Genomic DNA, 22,443 nt, shown 5'->3' with positions numbered 1-22,443 from the left:
CTATAAAACCAAAAATATTTTAATGTTACTATTTGCCTAAGTGGGTTTATCAGTTCCGCCAATTTTATTAAGCATATCACAAGCGTTAGATCCGTAGGATATAATGTCACATAGCACAGTTGTGACTGTCACACTGAAAAAGAACTGTTGACTAGTTTCTACAGCTAATTTAAATTAATACTGTGCTGATCTCTTAAGTTCCAGCCATTACATATATTAAGTAGGGGCCTAAGTGAAACTTATTTGTCATTGTGAAATCTTTCTTGACACTAGCTGCAGTAAGTATGCAGATGTCACCTACTGGTGACACACCAAAATTTGAGCTGGATTGGGACTAACCTATATTTCCCACTTGTCACGACTGGTTACCTTAACCACTTTGGCTACTGGAGGACACTTCCAGGACTGACTCAAACTTCCATCTGTCATACTGTGTACAACATATGGAAGTTTGACCGAGTCCTGAAACCTTACCCACTTTAGCTATCTGAGCCCGTTTTCAGGACTCAGCCTAACTTCAATATGTTGTACACAGTATGACAGATGGAAGTTTGAGTCAATCCTGGAAGTGTCGTCCAGTAGCCAAAGTGGTTAAGGTGACCATTTGTGACAAGCAGGAAATCTGTGCTAGAGTCCCAGTCTGCCACAAATTTTCATGTGTCACAAATCTTCATACCTAATGCAGCTAATGTCAGAAAGATACCACAATTGTGAATAAATTTCATAAATTTAGTACAGCTGCAAGAATTCAACTATGTCTGTTTCTTCCAACAGTGTTGATAATGAAACTTCCTGGCAGATTAAAACTGTGTGCTGGACCAAGACTCAAACTCAGGACCTTTGCCTTTTGCGGCAAGAGCTCTACCAACTTTCATTCTGGAGTGTTAATAATAAATATTACAAAAAACTTACATCCAAACAAAGCTCATGAAATTTAAAAAGAGAGTAATGCTGCTTCCTCATTGGTTGAAGAAAAAATAAAATTGAGCAGTGCATGTGTTTACACTGAAATCTTATGTTTTAGTCAAACATATTAAATCATATGATGAAGTAAATGTGTATGCCATTTAGTTTTAGTTTTCAATCACTATACAATGGCATCCTAAATATCTCAACACCTACCTGCTTTAGAAAATAAACCATCAACTTTTTTTTTTTTTTTTTTTGAGAGCTTCAAGCCCAGGAAGTAAAGATTGCCTAGACTGCCCCTAAGCATTTTGAACACTGTACATACAAATTAAATAATTTACTTCTAGAAATTTATAAGAAAAGTTTTAACAATACTGTTCAGCTCACAGTTAATATGGATATGAATTAAAATGGATAGCAAAATCATACCATAATCTCATGGAAAAGGGTGATTATTATTATTATTAAAAAGTAGCACATAACAGTAGGGTAGTAGCATACAACTGAAAAGATAATTAATCAAAATAGGTTGAAAGTGCATGCACAGAAAAATATCATGCAGATAAAATGCATTTTTACAAGATATAGTAATATTTCTTCAACAACTTTAACTACAAATGCCAAGAACTTTGGGGTGCTGCAAAATAACAAAGCAGATGGCCAAAAATACAAAGGAAAAGTCAATTTTACTATGAATTTATACTACTGTAAATGCAAAATGTAATTTCACAACTTCTACTTAATGATGAGAAATAAACAATCAGCCTTGTAATGCAGAGGAAGTGTGTTACATTAAGAAAACAAATATATGCAGGCACTAATTCCCTAACAGAAATTGCCACAACCTCAAATTATGCAAACAGTTTCAACTATTTGTACATATTAAATTTAAGCCCCTAGTTTCTTTCCAACCAAAAGACAAATTACTAGACTGAACATTGTATTATCCATCATATTCTAAATACTGAAGCTACAGAAATTGTTCTCAAAAAGGTACTCATCATTGGTAATTCCAGACATGTTCACAGTGGCACCTCCATACAACTGAATACACTACAGAAGATTGTTTGGGTGTTTAATGATTAAACATTATCTGCATTGGTGTCCAATTTTTCTCGCCCCTTTGCCTCCCTATCCCTTAATCTACTTCTTTAAGATATGTGATACTAAACAGCAGAAATTACAGTAGTCCTATTTGTAAAACCAAAGTGGATATTGGTATCAATGTAATTGATATAGCTGTGACAATAGACTATACATCATATAGTGAAGATTTTCTCAATTCAACTGGGTGAAAACAGATTTATTATACCACTTCTGGAAACATTTCAGGCAAACAATTTATCTGGCTCACTCTGTATGTTTGTGTGTTCAATAAAGCTGAATTTTACTGACATTTAATTTGGTTGAGAAAAGTAAAGACTGAAATTAAAATACTGCAAACCATCATCACTAAAAATGGTGCTTTTCAGTTCCGTATAGCTTGGGATTTAGCCATTGTGAGGTTGAAACTAGTTAGGTGGACAGGCAGCACAAACATGATTTTATTTGGTGGTGGACTGAGCACCACAGATATGTCCTACAACATGGCTATATAGATATTATCTACATAGCACTATGTTATTATGGACAAGAAGTACTTGGCTGAAATATCATCAGATCATAAACAATTGATTGTGTAAACAGAAAATTTAGTCAATTGCTACCACCATGTGGACCTGCATTGACTTTTTTCCAATTATGATTACAGTCTCATTTGCATGTGCATTTAAACTGTGCTGATAAAATTCACTAATAGTTTTAAAAGATGTGCTGTTGTTTCTTAAAGATAAAGACTTATTTGATGCACTGTAGTATTCATCCTCAATTCAATGCGCATGCCGAAGAGCACTTTATTGCACATTACAACATAGTGCTTTATAACATTCATTTAAAAGTAGAGAGGTTAAATGACGTTATATAATATCCAACAATGCTCTATTTATACAGCCAAAGGACAATGATCATATTTGCAGCAACACAGTGACATTTTCCAAAATGGAATATGAATACACTTGTAAAAACCTCTACACATGCACAATTCCAATATGAAAGAATAACGGAAAATCATGTGAGATAACTCAAGTGGATCTTGTTAGCTACCACTTAACAAATTCTTCCAACATCAGTGTTTTATTGCGACATCTTTTCTAGTTGGCTAAGAAGTCAATTTAATGCTATCACGAAAATTAAGAATCATTAAAGTGCAAAAACAAAACAGTTTGAATATTTCTGCAAGGAAAATTTTCTTTTAAAACGGACTCTAGAATTTCTTCCAAAGTTATCTAAAAGTGTTTCTATGGTAACTTATCTCCAATGTGTTACTACAGCAAGAGTATGCATGGTGTATCAGAGTGCAATGTGAATGCCCACTTAACCAGCAGACTTAGGGCTAACAGTAACATGCTACTAACTCCCAATATTCCAGTTTAGTTTATCTGTCTGGCAACGGTTTGTGGCTTTAATACCCTTTTTTTTATCTGAATTATATATTATTTCTTACACATGCATAAATGCATGCACATTTCTGAACAGGTATCACAAAAGTTCATCCATAAAAGTATAAAATACATGCAAAAACTGATGCTCAACCCAAATGTAAGAAGAGAAAAAAGTTTAACAAGCACAAGTAGTACCTAACGTGCAGTACATTCATTACTCTGAGGCTTATATAAAATTGCAAATTAATACAATTATGTAAACTATTTGTTTTTGTCACTGTTATTTAAGTATGCATGAGCTACTGCAATCCAATATTTTCACTCCACGCTACATACTTAAATGAACATCACAAATTAATTTATCGGTGGCACAACTCACCAATACCTCCAGCTGACAATGGAGGTGGAGCACTCTTAGACTTTCGTATGGGTGACATATGTTTAGCCCAGTAATTTGCAGAAGCATATTCTGCAGGTGGTGGTATTACACATTCTTCTAGAATGTTACTGGTATGAAAGACATCAACACTTTCCACGGCAACAGTTCGCCGGCCACTCTTTTCGTAAGGAAAATTTCTTGAATATATATTGTTATCTGCAGTCAAACTTTCTACATTGGCTCCATTTCCAGAGGATGTATTACACACATTTTTCTCTATTCCTAAACTTTCTTCAGCATTGTTCTCTGCTTTATCTAGCAAATGTGTAGTTGTATTATCAGAATATCTCGCAGCCACAATCTGTGCATTCCTGTTAAACTCTGAATTGCTTCCATTTGAATTATCAATGTTGGTGGTTGAAAGTTCTGCATTAGCATTATCTGTACCCAGGTAATTGTCTTCAATGATCCCTCCAACATTTGCATTCCCTGTCAAAGATTCATTTGAATTCTTTATAGTTTTGGAACTACTGCACACAGTATTCCCCAGAGATGATTCTTTGTTTTGGTTAGTTTCTTCTGAAACATCAACTGCAGAAGGCAAATCAGATACACTTGTCTGTACAGACAATTTCCCAACACTGAAGACAGATCCTGCAGCTCGAATGTTCATTACTGAATTATCTATTGGGTAAGTCCGATTAATACGAGGTTGACCATGGAACCATTGCTCATATCCGTGAGTGGAATTACAACCACTTGCTGTAACTGGGACAGAAAGTCAACAGAACACATGTAAGAGAATGTAGCAAATAACTTTTGGATCAAGCCCAGAATGCGATTCCCCCTCAAAATTAATTTCATTGTTATAATCGAAATGGTAAAATGTGTCAACTGAAATGAGCAGAAATGAATTAAAAAATTAAATTAATATCACCTAATGTTTGGACATAAGTAGGTACCACTGCAACAAAAGTAAGAAGAGAACAAATCTACTCTTAATACAATGGCTCCTAAAAGATGGTTGTGTATCTACATATATCAAAACATGGGCCACATTAGTGACATTTTAATAAATTAATAAAATAACACAGTTGTCGTAAGTACGTAAACTGAAATTGGAAACAAAACAGCTATTGCTGTTAAGGTGCTACACTGTGAGATCTGCAAACAAGACAGACTTGGCTGAATCAGGGGGAATCGCACATGAGACTAGGCATCAATTTTTAAAACTTAAATCATTTAATATCTGAACAAGTCAGTGTTGTTGAAAAGTTGAAAGAAAACAGAACTAAACAAATTACAATGTTTATAGATCATGTTACATATAGGTATTTCTAATTAAAGAAGTATCATCAACTTGCCCACCACGTATAAACACAGCAGAACATGCACAACCAAAACACACACAGGAATCCTCCCTTCATCTTACAGAAACTAATAAGAACACACAGTGTGCATATACAGGGTGTCCCAGAAGGAATGTTCAATATTCAGGAATAAGACAGGAATGATCAATTGAAGGAAAAATATCTAGTAAATATGGGCTCTAAAATGCATTCTGTTAGAGCTTTGAGCAATCTTGCAGCAGAAGAGATGTGTTTCACAGTAGCTAGGTTGGACAAGTGCACATAGTGTTTAAGGTATGCATATTAGAAGCCCATATTTATTAGACTTTATTGCTTTGAATGATCGTTCCTGTGATATCTCTGAATATTGACTATTCCTCCTGAAATTCCATTCAGAGAGGAGAAATGCTATTGCATGGCTCCAGAATGCTAGTCACACCCCCAGCAAATAATATTAACTGGTTATTAATCAACTGTAAAAGCATCCACAAAAAAGTTCTAGATTTTGAAAACTACTAGGTCTCACAAATTACTATTGCAAATGTAGTCAAGTGGTCAGCTTGGAAGCAGGCTGTCCACAGCTGATGTTAAATTAGAACACAGACTTAGGTCAGATAAAGGTCATATACTTCAAAACACAGGTTACACTGGGTGGCCTCCAGGAAACACTTGTGTTCTAGCTGAGGTCTGGATGACAACAGAGCATAGTTACTGAATTCTGCTCTCCAGAATCCTATAGTGTTCACACATGTGACGTGCTTCCCACCTCACTATTGGCTAAATCAATGGTGTGAATTCACCAGCAACTTTAAAAAAGGCTGAAGGTGTCTCATCAGCAGCTTTAACTGCCTCGATTCTGAAAGTCTGGCAGTTTGGGTCACATAGGCACAGTCAGAGTTACGTTGGGAGAAAACATGGAAAGACTCAGCTAAGGCCATTGAAATAATTTTTTTTTAAAACGAATTCCCTAAATTATTTCCTGACCAGCGACCATCCTGTACACTATGGTACCTAAGACAATTAACTGTTGATAATGAGACTTTTTTTGCCAAACCTACATATTTACGAAAATTATTGACTACATAGAACAGAAGCAGGCAGACTTAAATCAAATCAGGTCGAAACTGAGTCAACGCATGAAATTGAACAAGTTCAACTTTTAGCCTACACTTTAAAAAAAAAAACAAAAAAACTGAATCCTTCTATTGCCACCAGATCCACACGCAAAAGTAAATGAAAACTTCAAGCCAAATCTTAGTTAAATATTAACTACGGTGCCATTGCATCCCATGAGAACTGTCGGTAATTTTTACCAAATCAGTTTCACAGTTGGTGTTATAAAACAACTACAGTGCCATTGCATCCCATGAGAACTGTCGGTAATTTTTACCAAATCAGTTTCACAGTTGGTGTTATAAAACACACTGTGGAACTTTTCTCCAGTTTTTGCTGGAAAATGACATCAAATAGGCAGCTGGTAAAGCCGCCCTTGATGGAAATATTAAATTTCTTGACAACAAACACAAATGACATCTATTAGGACGTTCACATGGAGACTGGGATCACAAATCATGATGCAGTTGTGGCAAGAATGACCACAAGGTACAAATGGCTACAGAAACAAGAAGGAAAGTATAGACGTTCAGAAAAATAGAGAAGGAGGTGTGTTTCCCTAATTTCTGAGACAGGGGCTAGATAATTTGGGCAGTTAATGTACTTAACTGTAACTGAAATTTAAATTAATAGCTGATCAAGCCCTAGCAACAAATAAATCTAACACAAATTATATCTAAACCGTCTACCAGAAGAACCAAGTCAGAAACCATCAACAGCTAATAGCCCATTTCAGGATCTCCCCAAACCTTATGAAAAGTGTGTCCTCTATACAAGAAATGTCTTTGCAACAATAATTAATTTCCCTTATGATAACAGGGAAGAAAAATGAAAACAAAATTTTGACTCCTGTAGTAAATGTACTTTTGCAAAAGAAAATCAAGGAGTGTCACAATTTAACCGACATACTGCTGCAAAGATAACCATTATTAGCAGTGAAATGAAGCAGCACAAATTGCTAAAAGTAAATAAGACCCTGGAGCCCAATGGTGTCCCTGATAGGACCTATGAAGTATTTTCAAATGAATTAGTTCTAGTCCTAATCATAATTTAATACAGACGACTGTCCCCAACAATTACAGAAAAAAGAAGTTACATCCATTTACAAAAGAAGACAATAGAAATGTTTTAAAGAACTACCATCTTGCTGTACTTCCCCTGCCAGTGGCAGAATTATGGAAAACATTCTGACTTCTAAAAATGGCCTACCTTAATCAGACTGACCTTTTCCACGGCAATGTGTATGGCTCTCAAAACCTTTGTTAACAAACAATCCAAATAGCACTCTCTGCAGGTTATATTCCAAGAGTTATGATACATGAAAACACATACATACAAAGGTATTAGACTCCCAACAAACTTTTTAATCAACACCATATGAAGATCTAATTTGAAAATGCATTCATATCTACATTGCTAAGCGACTACCCTGGAACACGCTGCCAGTAGCAGAGGGCAACAAAAATTTTATTTTCAATATGTCATGTAATTATTGGTTGAATTGAAAATACTGTCATAGTATAGTCATCAAGCATTATACCCTTACGTTAAAAGTTTAATGTAATAAAACAAGTATTGTGGTCAGAAACTGTGTGTGTGTTTTGAGGCAGCATAACTGATGGTGCGCAAACATCTGGACTCTATTCATTCGTTATTTGAGAGTGAGAGCTTCCAACAAATTTTACACATAATTTCAAATTTATTAATTTTTCACTAGCAACTCTATTCACAACACAGTTTGCAGACAATGCCCACATATACAACTGAATGTACCTGCAAAATTACATCATTGCACAACACATAGTGTGAGATCATAAACCTTTAGCTGCGTGAAAAATTAGCTTCTGCTTAAAATGGTGTGCAAATTACCCAGACTAATTTCAAACCTTTTCTCACTTACATCCTTAATGTCAATTATTTAACACATCAACTTATTTGCAATGCAATCAGATGTTTGCAGCTGTTTTATACTTAGGAATTAAATTCTTTACTGGTAGGGCATCTAATTAGGCTTGAAAATTTACTGAAAACTTCCTGAAAGACAGGATAAAGCACACTGTGCTGAACAAACTGTCCTCGAGAGAAAGAGTGGTAATTTTGGTTATGCTCCTGGGAAACTATACTGGGAGAATAATGTTCATGTTTTATGTACATGATAAGGTGGACAATACTCGATACAGGAAAGTGACACAAGTTGCCCACTTCATACATCTGGGAGAGATAATCCAACCATCAGGACTGAACTCAATAGCCAATAAAGATAGAATCTCCAGATTACAAAAACCATATAAGCTCAGTTGGAATCAATATAATAAGAAATCTATTTCTGTCAATACAAAACTAAGGCATTACAGCACAGTAGCCCTACCAGAAGCACTTTATGCTGCAGAAACTACAGTGATTCATGGTCATACAAAGATCAGAGAGATTGAAAAGCAGGAAAGAAAAATTCTGAGGAAAATATATGGACCAGTGTTTCGGGAAGGAATTTGGATGAAGAAGACAACTAGAGAGATTTACGAAGACATGGAAACAATAACAGGCACCATTAGAAAGAGAAGGATGAAAGTTTATGGACATATCAGCAGGATGAATAAAAGCAGGCTCCCAAGACAAATCTTTGAGATAGTACACAAAAGCACAAACAAGACAAAGTGGATCACTGAAGCACAAGAAGACATTAAAGAACTGGGGATCACACAAGACAACATAAACAATAGAGAACATTTGAGAAACATCATAAAGAAACACACACTTAAACAAGAAATACAGATAACAGAACAGGAAAAAGATGGTCGGAATAACACAAGAGAGAACACAGTGAACGTATGAAGAGAATTTGGGAATAACGAAGAAGAAATCTTGACTACTCGTGTGTGTGTGTGTGTGTGTGTGTGTGTGTGTGTGTGTGTGTGTGTGTGTGTGTGTGTGTGTCTTTGATTATTCCCTTTTGAGAGAGCGATTGAACTTGAGTAGTCATGCTTTCTTCTTCTCTCTTCATTCATCCCAAATTCTCTTCATACATTCACTGTGTTCTCTCTTGTGTTCTTCTGACCATATATATACGAAAATCAAATAGGGTGCTAGAAAGAGAACTGATGTGTAGTGGGGAAAAAAAAGGGGGGGGGGACTGTTAAAATAATACAGCAGAGACCTGTGGCTGGCTGATCACCAGAATAAAAAGTATGAGCTGGAGTCCAGACACGTCACAAAACTTTAAAACCTTGACCACATTCATAGAGGACAGATCCCCATCAAAATTCTGCTTCTGCCACTCAGTTAAAATGTGGCTTACAGTGATTTGCACATCCCACGCATCACACACTGGGGGATGGCCTCGGAGTAAGAAGACGTGTGAGGGGTTAGTAGCTAGTTCAGAGGTGGGTCAGGATCACTTCATTCCATTTGAGTTACCAGCACAAGGTATGCCATGGCCAGATAGTTGGCTCCACCAACCGCATCCTCTTCTTCTCCAACAATTGTGTGGATCTCTCACACAACAATGAAACGGCAGCTTGCAGGAGGAATGGCACATTGTGTCATTGCATGTTTCCTGCAGGTCTCATTGTCAGCTTGGTTTGCTTGCACATTTCCCAAAATTCCCTTATTCTCCAGTACCTACTTCCCCCACTGCTGATGGAAGTACAGTAGACCATGTAGGAGTCAGACCATTTTCTCTGCTGGGTACATAAGCTGCAAAAATTGTAAGGCGCTAAGGCAATCAGAGCAGACTAAAAACTGTTTGACTCGAGGAGGCCTCATCTGCTCCAGTGCCTTCACAATCATATGGAACTCTGCAGTAACATTATGCTCTGACTACACAATAAATGAATTAGCCTTGGCATATAAACACCAGAGTGTTACAATGTCTGAAGACTGAAGTGAAAGAATCACTATGCTCAGTCACAGGTAAAAGATTTCTCTTTATTTGTAAGATACAGGGAAACTGCAGATTGTTTACAAGGGAAATTGTTTACAAAACACTAGTATGGTCTATAGTGGAATTCTAATCTAGTGTGTGGGATCCGTGCTGGGTTGGACTAGTAGAGAACATCAAGTGTATACATACAAAGAAGGGCAGGATGAATGATTGCAGATTTATCTACCTCATTTGAGTGTGGAACAGAAACATTGATGAGTTCCATACACTTTGAAAAAGATGCCCAATATCTCGAGAAAACCTAATCAGAAAATTCCAAGAACCCATTTCGAAAATGAGGGAATATTGGCGTACAGGTATCATAAATATGAAAGTACACTAAAACAGCGCACACACAGGTGTATAAGCCATCACAATTTCCACGATCCATCCACAAATAGGATGGTAAAAAACCCTAACATGTAGTATAATAAAAATTAAATTATGTCAGGCAGTTTGAAATGATTTACAGACGTAGATGGACAGCTGAAATGACACCACTTCTAGACGATGTTTCTTGGAATTGTTCATTCAGCATTGTGTGTCATGTCATGACATGAAAACACATATAAATGTCATTTTAATACTAGTGCTACTAGCAACAGGAACAACATCTGCATCCATCCTATGGCAAACTCATTAAGGTGTGATGTCATCTGCTGTATAGTTCACTAACCTAAGAAAATACTCAACTGGATCATAAATTTACCGTCAAGTACAGCTACATACATGATTCTACACAGAGAATACCCATTAAAATAAACATAACAATAGGAATGTTGCAGGCATGTCACAGGAAAGAATTTTAAAGCAAGTGCAACCTACAGAAAATCTAAATGATTCATTAGATGCCAGTAGCCGTATAAAGTGCAGATCGTCATTCAAATTATGGTCTTCTGTTCTCTCATGAGAATAATTGAAAGGATAAAAAAGATTTACATAAATTTGGGGATTCTCGTAGCTGACTGAATGTAATAAATTTTGAAATGGTATTACAAAGTTGTGTGGAGTCATCATTATTACTTACAATGACTGACTATAACTGAAATTCAAGTTGAGCTGCAAAGATGACAATATACTTTTCCTTGAGTGTGTTTCTAAGATGTTAAACTTGTTCCATACAGTCTGTCTCCCCCCCCCCCCCTTTTGAACCATAGACCTTATTGTTGGTGGGGAGGTTGGTGTGCCTCACGGACACAGATAGCCATACCATGGGTACAACCACAATGGAGAAGTATCTGTTGAGAGGCCAGATAAACATGTGGTTCTTTGAGAGGGGCAGCAGCAGCAGCAGCTTCTGCAATAGTTGCAGGGGCAACAGTCTGGACAATTGACTGATCTAGCCTTTTAACATCAACCTAAATGGCCCTGCTGTGCTGGTACTGCAAATGGCTGAACACAAGGGGAAACTACAGCTGTAATATTTTTCCCATGGTTATGCAGTTCTACTGTACAGTTAGATGATGATGGCATCCTCTTGAGTAAAATATTTTGGAGGTAAAAATAGTCCCCCATTCAGATTTTCAGGTGGGGACTACTGAGGAGGATGTTATCAGGAGAAACAAAACTGGCATTGTATGGATAGGAACATGGAATGTCAGATTCCTTAATCAGGTAGGTGGGTTAGAAAATTTAAAAAGGGAAATGGATAGGTTAAAGTTAGATATAGAGGGAGTTTGCGAAGTTCGGTGACAGGAAGAACAGGACTTCTGGTCAGATGAGTACAGGGTTATAAATACAAAACCAAATAGAGGTAATGCAGGAGTAGGTTTAATAATTAATAAAAAAAAATAGGAATGTGGATAAGCTACTATGAACAGCATATTGAATAAATTACTGTAGCCAAGACAGACAAGAAGCCCACAACCACTTCAGTAGTACAAGTTTATACGCCAACTAGCTCCGCAGATGAAGAGATTGAAGTAACATATGATGAGATAAAAGAAATTATTCAGATAGTTAATGGAGACAAAAATTTAATTCTCATGGGGGACTGGAATTCGGCAGTAGGAAAATGAAGAGAAGGGAAAACAGTAGGTGAACATGAACTGGGGGAAGAAATGAAAGAGGAAGCCAACTGGAGGGATTTAGCACAGAGAATAATTTAATCATAGCTAATACTTGGTTTAGGAATCATGAAAGAAGGTTATATACATGGAAGAGACCTGGAGACACCTGAAAGTTTCAGGTTGATTGTATAATGGCAGGACAGAAATTTTGTACCCAGATTTTAGATTGCAGGACATTTCCAGGGGCAGATTTTGGCTCTGGCCACAATTTATTGGTTATGAACTGTAGAGTAAACTGAATAAACTGTGAAAAATTAGGAATTTAAGGAGATGGGACTTAGATAAACTGAAAGAATCACAAGTTGTAGAGTGTTTTAGAGGGAGCATTAGGGAATGACTGACAAGAATGGGGGAAAGGAATACAGTAGAAGAAGAATAGCTACCTTTGAGAGATGAAATAGTGAAGGCAGCAGAGGTTCAAGTAGATAAAAAGACGAAAGATAGTAGAAATTCTTGGGTAACACAAGAGCTACTGAATTTAATTTAAAAAAGAAGAAAATATAAAAATGTGGTAAATGAAGCAGGCGAAAGGCAATACAAAGGTGTAAAATATGAGAGTGAAAGAAAGTGCAAAATGGCTAAGCAGGAATGGCTAGAGGAAAAATGTGTGTGTGTGTGTGTGTGTGTGTGTGTGTGTGTGTGTGTGTGTGTGTGCGCGCGCGCGCGCACGCGTGTGCGTTTACTGACTAAGGCTGTGGCCGAAAGCTATATGCAAGTCTCTTTTAAATGTGCCTGTCTGCAGCCTGATGTGTCTTCTTTATGGTAAGTAGCTATCTGCCTTTTCCTACATTGTTGACATGACTGGCTTACAGGAAAATTACAGTCACCTTTGGAGAAAATAGAATCACCTGTGTGGACATCAAGAGCTCAGCTGGAAAATCGGTCCTAAGCAAAGAAAGGAAATAAAATTTAGACGAAATAGACTGTGGAGAACAGTGATCTGATGCTATATTTACATAAAAATGAGCAGTTGAGATTGGATTAATATTTCTTTATTGATCGGTTTCGGCTTATATACAAGCTATCTTCAGAATTTCTTGGCCCTGCAAGGGTAGAAAAAGAAAAGTTATAAACTGTACTATTACATATGGTCTTCAAATAGGATACAGAAAGGCTGTAGTATAAATAAACAGTACTATTGTATATGGCATTAACAAATAGAGAAAGGCTATAGTGTTTACCCCTATGGCTGGTGCTGATAGCCCCTCAGGTTTCTCGCAGTAACCACTATCGTACACTCTGACTGATGGCTGTGAGGCCACAGGTTAAACAGTGTGCAATTCACATGCTGCCTATAGGTTACATCATCGCCGGCCAATGGCAGACGCTTCACAAGAGCTGCATGCAATTTGCTACAGTGAGTTTGCGAACTCAACTGCTCGTTTTAAAGTAAAGATGGGAAAGCAGAAATGTGGAAAGAGTATGTAAAGGGCCTACACAATCGAGATGTACTTGAGGGCAATATTATGGAAATGGAAGAGGACATAGATGAAGAGGAGATGGGAGATATGATACTGTGTGAAGAATTTGAGAAAGCACCGAAAGACTTAAGTCGAAACAAGGCCCCGGGAGTAGACAACATTCTGTTAGAACTGCTGTTGGCCTTGGGAGAACCAGCCACGACAAAAATTTCCCATCTGGTGAGCAGGGTTGCAAGACAGATGAAACAGTCTCAGGCTTCAAGAAGAATATAATAGTTCCAGTTCCAAAAAATGCAGGTGCTGATAGGTGTGAAAATTACCGAACTACCAGTTTAACAAGTCATGGTTGCAAAATAACAATACAAATTCCTTGCAGAAGAATGGAAAAACTGGTAGAATTTGACATCAGGGAAGATAATTTTGGATTCCAGAGAAATGTAGGAACACCCGAGGCAACACTCACCCTACAACTAATCACAGAAGATAGATTAAGGAAAGGCAAACCGACATTTATAACATTGAATGGAATGGACATCGTCTTGAAAGGAGGCTATAAGAGGAACATCAACAAAAGCAAGACAAGGATAATTAAATGTACTCTAATTAAATCAGGTAGTGCTGAGGGAATTAAGTGAGGATATGAGAGATATATAGATGAGTTTTGCAGTTAGGGCAGCAAAATAACTAATGCTGGCCGAAGTAGAGAGGATATAAAATGTGGACTGGCAATGACAAGAAAAATGTTTCTAAAGAAGAGAAATTTCTTAATATTGAATATAGATTTACGTGTCAGGAAGTCTTTTCTGGAAGTATTTGTAAGGAGTGAGAAGTGAATTATGGACGATTAACAGTTTAGACAAAAAACTTTTGAAATGTGGTGCTACAGAAGAATGCTGAAGATTAGAAGGGTAGTTCACATAACTGATGAAGAGCTACTGAATAGAATTGGGGAGAAAAGAAATTTGTGACATAACCTGACCGGAAGAAGGGATCAGTTGGTAGGACAAATTCTGAGATCACAACAGACCGCAAATTTAATAATGTAGGGAAGCGTGTGGAGGTAAAAATTGTAGGAGAAGACGAAGAACGAATACAGTAAGTAGAATCAGAAGAATGTAGGCTGCAGCAGGTACTCTGACATGAAGAAGCTTGGACAGGATATAGTAGCATGGAGAGCTGCAGCAAACCAGTCTTTGGAGTGAAGACACCAACAACAGAAAACAACAACATAGTCTGTCTGCAAACTGAAGAATGAGTAGGTGAGTACCTGCTCCCTCCACTTCACTGTGTCACTAAGATTAGCAACAGGCTGTTTCACCAAGCCCTTCCACAGTGTGTCTTTCCAATTTGTTGTGAAGCAGTGCACAAACATGCCTGAAAAGTGTTTATTCTGCAATACATGTGTTGACAATTTACAGAATACAAAATTAGAAAATACAAAATATGGAAGAAATGCCCATCAAAAGAATCCATGCAAATCAATGAATGTTGCACTGAAATGTTTGACAGGAAACTGAATTTTAGTAACACGGTATACGGGTTGTAGTGTTCTTGTGGAAAAGACCAATCCCCTGCCACAAGCACTATTTGGTCTTCAGTACACAGAGGCTATACAAGACGACCAATTTCATTTTTTCCACTTTTTTTCAGAATACATGATTTTAATAGAACATGGAGTGAATATTAGAAGGAAGGAAGGTTGAGGTCCAAATACATGTTGACAAGGTCATTACAAACGAAGTGCAAGTCTGGATAATGAAATGACAGGGAAAGATATTGGCTAAGTCCTTTTCATCATCCCAGCACTCACAAAAAGGAAGGTTAAGGTTTACTATCTCCTTGACACTATGGTTATTATAGGCAGAACCAGCATCTGTTGTCAAGAATGAAGAGCAGCATTTTATGTAGTCACTGACAAAACAATGATAGGATTTTCTTTAGCTGTATTAGTTTTCAATGTTATGGCAACCTTTAAATACTAGCACTGGGAGTGGAAGTAAATTCAAAAATGGTTCAAATGGCTCTGAGCACTATGGGACTTAACATCTGAGGCCATCAGTCCCCTAGAACTTAGAACTACACAAAGCTAACTAACCTAAGGACATCACACACATCCATGCCCGAGGCAGGATTCGAACCTGCGGCCATAACGGTCGCGCGGTTCCAGACTGTAGCGCCTAGAACTGCTTGGCCACACAGGCCGGCATTTATGCTCTTTATTAGACATGAAAAATCTGTTGGCTGTAAGATAGTCATGAGATCGGGCAGTCTTCAACGATTTATTCCGGCCAGCCGGAAGTAAATTAATTTGTTGAGGGAGGGTGGGAACAGACAAACATACAAAAAATCAGTTGGCCGCACATGGACAGCCCTTTGTACTCTTTAGCCACCTAGCAATGCATGTTTTATGCTTGTTCATATTCCTTGCTTCACTTGCAATAAATAAATCACCTTTCCACATATCACAGAACTCCAGGTAGAGATGCATATATGGTTTCCATGGCTTTTCCATTGCCCATTACTGTTGGTAACCATTCATGTGATGGCTGATGGGAACTGAACATGATGAATCACAAGTGGAATGTAGGTACCCAATCACATTATTCATTCACAATTTCTTATTTATAATAAATGATGTTAGCAGGTGTTTTGTTTCACTCACAGCAGAGTCACTGCATGTCAAGTGGTCCGGGAAAAATAGTAATTGGTTGCTTGATCATCTCAGAAAACTTTGGTATTGCTGGATGAATTTCCTATGTTTAGTGGACTCAAACATTTTTAATTTTTTATTGTTTATCATTTAGAAATGGCAGCCATTTTCGTCCCAGGTCACAAGCATTTTTCCACATGTGCAAGCATCTGCTGTTTATTTTTTTAATTATTCAGTAATGGGTTGCCCTAACCCTTTGAAGTAGAAAGCATTTAGTTCAGCACACACTGTTCTAAAAATTAAAACTATTATTATGTTGCTGAGTGTATTCCTTAATGTGTTTTTAATAGCTCAAACTTGCTGATCACAAATTTAAAAAAAATCCATTAGTAACAGTTTTCTAAAGAAGAATTAATCTCTCTCAGTCTTAATATTTTTTTGTGCTATTACACAATATAGTAGAGTTACTTTTTATCAAGCATCAATGGTGAGAAACTTACAGTTAAAAGATACACTATTTGGAAAAACTGATTTCCTTTATTTTTTCAGTTTTTGGCCTGTGTTATCTTTGTTAGGGGATCAGATAAAAATCTTAAAATTGCACACTCATAGACCTTTGTGATATAAATTTCTATACAACACCTAAAAGGAATTACCCATGTTTTTGTAAACTGTGAGTAAATACGAGGACTTCACACCAACGCATTGAAGGAAAGATTGAACACTTGTGAGAAGATTAAAGGCACTCGACATCATCATCCCCTGATAGTGATCATCATCAATATGAAAAACCTGTACCAGTGACACCTCAAAATAAGGATGCAATGGTTTACAATGAACAGTGGGGGGCTGCTGAAGTTGATAATATGAATTCTCAAAACCAAGATGTGTATGTTACATTTTACCATCCACCAGGACCAAGGAACTTGTTTAAAAAAGTTGAGAAGGACCAATTTTTGAATGCTAGCTAAAAACATGCTGAAGAAGCTGTGTCTCCTAGATTTTACAACAGTCATTGGCTGAACTTTTAATTTAATGCTTCAATCTGAGTGGAGAAATTTCTCAGATGTTCAATTAACAATGTAATAAAAAGAAATGAGATGAGAATGACATAATATAATTAGTTGTCTCATTTTCAATAAGAAATAACAAGTACTCATAGAAATGTTAAAATTGATATATTTTACTTTATTAGCCAAGAATCACAGATATTAAAAAACATTTATGACCCACACTTGTAATTTTTTTGCATAGCTTCCAACAGTGTCTCAAAGTTGAAATTTCTACTAAAGTTTGATATTCTAAAAGTCTATTACGTGTTTATTTCTCAGATTTTTATCTGGTCCCTTAAACATTGTAGGTCAAAAAATAAACAAATAAAGAATGTTTTTTCATACAGTGTTTTTCTTAGGTGTAAGCTTCTAAGCATTGATACTTGATAAAAAGTAACTGCACTATATAATGCAACAGCACAAAAAATATTTCGGCTGAGCTATTAATCCTGAGATATTAAAAATAGATTACAGAATACGCCCAGTTAAGTGCTAATGGTTTCAATTTGTAAACCAGTGGGTGCCGAACTAATTGCATGTTATTTCAAAGGCCTAGGGCAACCCACTTCTCAATCATTTAAAAAAGGCACACGTGTGCAAGTGTGAAAAAAATGCTTATGACCTGAATCAAAAATGGCTGCCATTTCTAAATGATGAACAATAAAAAAAATTAAAAATATCTTTGAGTCCACTAAACGTTTGGGATTCACCCAGAGATTGACAAGTGATCAGTGCTGGACCACTTGACATGGATTGACCCAGCAGTTTAATGTGAGTTATTAGGTCCCACCCTAAACCCCACCTAGTAAATATTAATTTACTGTAGGGAAAAAAGTGTAATATTACTGATGAAAATCACTACAAATATCTTTGAATAGCTCTGCTCTCAGGTCCCACCCTAGCCAGCACCTCCAAAACCGCAACATGTTCTTTTGAACAGTGAAATATTTCTGACAAACTAAGACAGCAAATTTCATGAGTGACTCTCAGTAGCTATTGTACACTACCACCTCACTGAATATGTTCAACAATAACTAATTTCCAACTGCAGCATGCAACAGAAGAGCCAGGGATGCTGTAGTGCACTTTGCCTATACTACATAAAGTTTGTTACCAAGCAACAATTGGTTCAGAATGACTATACCAAAACAGCCATAGAAACAAGAATTTATTTCACATAAACAGGGTTGTTGGCCTGCTGACACACTTTCTGCAATACCCGTGACTGCCCTATGATCCTATTGATAGACATGTTCTGGAAATCCACAAAGAAGGGGTGTACGCCCTTCTTCAACTGAGCATTTGTATTGGCTCATCAAAAATAGCCCTGCATTCATTCTCACAGTACATGAAGCTTGTTTAGTACGAAGCACTCACACCAGACATCCTGTCTTTTCCTATACAGTGATTTGTGCACATTAGTGACTTTGTGCCATTATGTCATTCTGTGGACTTGGATTTGTAGATATGAGCGTGTAGCTTAAAGGTTCCAGCAGTGCTTATCATTGCAAATTAACACAACTAAGACACGGAGAATGAAATTTATTACAACAAAAATCTCATCCCTGACAGACCTTAGAAATTTATGAGATTTCTTTGACATTTCACTTTTCAGAGTGACTATAGTTTCATTTTATCAACAATAATTAATTTATGTCTTGTAAGTTTGTGAAAAATAGGCAGGCTCTGACAGGCTGCTCTTACACATGAATTCTGTTAATGAGTCTCCAGACTGAAGAGGATAACAACAAAAACAAGTTATGTTTATAATACCTAGAAGAATGATGCATAGCCTCCGACTGATGTCTTTCGTCATGCACATACTGGTACCCCACCCTTGTCAGACAGCCATAAATAAGCATCACAGTCTGACTGGTCCTATCCATCAGGCAAACAGAACACTCATCAACAATTAGGTAGGCTAGATGCAATTAAGTGAGCAACAAATCTGAACACCTTTGTGTTGCCTAAAAAAATTAATCAACAGTAGGGGGGTGGGGGGTGAACCTGAATATTCTACACTGCTTCTGCAGCTAACACTATACATGGTAATAATAGTATTTCACATTAACTTTACAATTATGTCTGTACAGTTCAAATTAAGGAAGGGAAGAATATCTTTAAATGGTACCTGTGGGACGGTCGTGCTCTGCTTGTTGATCGTGAATATCAATGTAGTCAACATCTGGATCACTAGCTGACAAATGCCTCTGACGCCTGTTGACAGTCGTCAATCCACCATCTGGTCCTGTCACAGCTGCAAATACTGTCTCAACTCCTTTCGCAACAGAACCCAAAGACCGAACTGGAAGTTCATGAGGGTTTCGCCCATGGAGAATGACAGGTTCGTCTGAACGAACATCATGACTGAAACAAATAAACCAAAATGCAACTAACAGTTACTGAAACTGTGTTAATGAAAAATAAAAGTAATGGGAAGATGAGAAGGACTCGAAACTTTTTTTGAGTGCCAAAACTGGCAGCTCTATTATTTACTAGTAACTGAATAAATAAAGCAGGAGGTACATAAATAATTCAAACTGCATGCTATATGTTTCATACATTTCTGATATTAGGCATAAAATGCTTTAGACTATGATAGCAAACACGGGTGAATTCTTCACTTTTTTTTGTACTGAACACATGAGAAGTTCTTATGTTTACTGAAGCTGCTTGCATCGTTTCATGAAAGTACGAACGATTTATTGGTTGCAAAACACGTGAGACTACAGAACGGGTGTGTCTGGACACAGCCCTCCGCAAATAAAGCCACAAGTAACTGTCATGACTGGGTACTTAAAAATCCATTCTCTACGACGATATATAGATTTTCAGTTCATGAAGCCTGGTTGAACAAAGTAATGTCGCTCATATGATCATGGGAATCGAAAAAGAGCGTATTATGTTCAACTTTTAGTATACAATTAATACTCGTTCGTACCTACACAATGTAAATATTTACTATCAAACGCATGCAACATATACGTGACATTACGAACATTTGAAAATAATAAACGTGATTTACACCATCATTACTGCTAAAATAAAAATATGAGCGCGCCGATTATTGGGCAGATATTCTCTCTCCCTCTCCAAACAAGAGCTTTTAGCTGGCGTGACACAGATGGGTTTTTATTTTTCATCTACTTTTGAAAAGCACTTTAAGAAATTAAGTACTATTCTTTATACCAGTCAGAATTTTGTCTTTACATACTTCTGAAGCCTGTGTAATGTAACACACACTAACAATGGGCTTTTTGAAAGAACTATATGCGCTAATGAAATATGCACTTACCCACTTAAATAGCGGTGAATGAAACAACTTCCAGGAGAATCTGACTGTTGATATTTTTCACAGGTTACATTTTCTTGCTGAGTATTAACTGATAGTTGCCTTATAAAGCCTACCACTTTCTTTCTTAGTGATGGCATCATTCGAGTAAGATTTCTGTTGCACGACAATACACGAATTATCACATCCTCCACAAAAATGAACAACAAAAAACACAGTTCAGCAATGACACACCGAATACTTCCATATCGCTGAGGGTCGAATTCCAAATTCAATAACTTTCTTGCGTGGGCCTTAATTATACGCTCTGTAACTACCTACATAACACTCCAGCTCTTCTCGCACTGTTTACTAGGCCGCTAGCTTTGCTATGCTTACTACTCCACTATCGAAACCATACTCTATGATCGAAACCTATCATGTATATTACGATGAATCGATAATGTCATGTGTACAAAATAGTTCTCGATTCCAATTTGTTGATTACTTTTGTAAATAACATTGTGTTTACAAATTTTTCATGTATTCTTGATGGTGATAGCGTCTTAGATTGCAGTCATCTTCGTCTTATAGAATTAGCTGATTCGCAGAGTAATAGCAAAACGCACCATAGTCAGTGAAGTACGGGGAAGTTACGGTGGTTTAATTACAAGATGCTTGAAGAATTACAGCTCTATGTCACCTGTATTTTGTACTAACAGATATTCAAAGGGACATTCACGTTCAAGTGGTGTATAATCTTCTTCATTATGCCCATGGTAGTAGTCATGCAGGAACGTTTACAGATACAACGAAAATTACAAATTAACTCGTAAACCACTCGGAAAGATACTATAATAATACTACTACTCAAGGACGGAACTCTAATTTTACCAACTAAATGAATTTCCAACCGAAATTTTTGATATCCTGCTTTGGGTAAAATGTTCAGAATGAAGTCAGAAATAGCAATTTCTTTTCAGATGGAATAACCAGTGGTGTTTTTTGGGGGGGGGGGGGGGGGCGGGGTGTACCCCTAAACTTTTTCGTCGTCAAAGTAATTTTTTTCGATGTTGAGAACATGGAAGAGTGCCAAAGATTTATTTCACGGACGTAAGTTTTTTATTTAATTTTTTCGTGTTGGTAATTGCAATAAGAACGATACCAGTGCAGTTTTTGGTGGGAAAAGCGATGTCATTCACTGTTTCAAGCTTTTCGAAGCTCTAATGAAGCAGGCGATACCAATAAACACCCAATGTGGTATCGAACACTTCAGTTTAATTTAACTCAAATGAAGCATGCCATTCCCATCAACCCCTGAACAATAAAAAAAATGATATCGTACACTTCAATTGACCTATAATACACCTCAAATGAAACAGGTGGGTTCAATCAACCCTCCAACATACAAAACAATACAAGGAAATATTACTGAAGACATATTTTAACCTGTATCATATCGCATATCCGATTAGCACTACCATCGCTAACTATTAGCGGGCGAGGGCACTACACGCTTGTCGAACTAGCTGCCAGCGATTCAATTGTCAAGAACAGTTGCCGCAGCTTCGAAATGGAGTTAACTGAAGAGTCAGATAACTTTTTCTTTTTTTTTTTTTGTAGTTCGACATGTTGATGACGTCATGGCTAAAAGCAGACGGGTGGTATTCCATGCTTTAGTTATATTTTCGGTGCATTATATCCAATATTGGAGTACCCTCAAACTTTTTTTTAGAAAAAAAGCACTGGGAATAACAATAACATATAAAGTTCCTCAGGGCTCGATCTCGGAGCCATCACTTTTTCGGATTTATGTGGGTGACCTCGCTAA

General features: G+C 37.0%; 1 protein-coding gene across 1 annotated transcript in view; it reads right to left on the bottom strand.

Moving 5' to 3' along the window:
• LOC126248656 (PP2C-like domain-containing protein CG9801) overlaps nt 1-21,006 on the bottom strand; it is a 50,742-nt gene extending 29,736 nt beyond the window's left edge. The window contains exons 1-3 of the mRNA XM_049949842.1: nt 20,637-21,006; nt 19,473-19,708; nt 3,769-4,536 (exon numbers count right to left, since the gene is read on the bottom strand). Coding sequence (XP_049805799.1) covers nt 3,769-4,536; nt 19,473-19,708; nt 20,637-20,776 — 1,144 coding nt within the window. The 5' untranslated portion in view covers nt 20,777-21,006. The remainder of the gene's footprint in view (nt 1-3,768; nt 4,537-19,472; nt 19,709-20,636) is intronic.
• Between the last annotated feature and the right edge of the window lie 1,437 nt (nt 21,007-22,443).

The sequence above is a fragment of the Schistocerca nitens genome, chromosome 3 (assembly GCF_023898315.1).
Source record: "Schistocerca nitens isolate TAMUIC-IGC-003100 chromosome 3, iqSchNite1.1, whole genome shotgun sequence".
Classification (NCBI taxonomy): domain Eukaryota; kingdom Metazoa; phylum Arthropoda; class Insecta; order Orthoptera; family Acrididae; genus Schistocerca; species Schistocerca nitens.
Note: the sequence above shows the minus strand (reverse complement) of the source record. Positions and strands in the feature narration are given on the sequence as shown.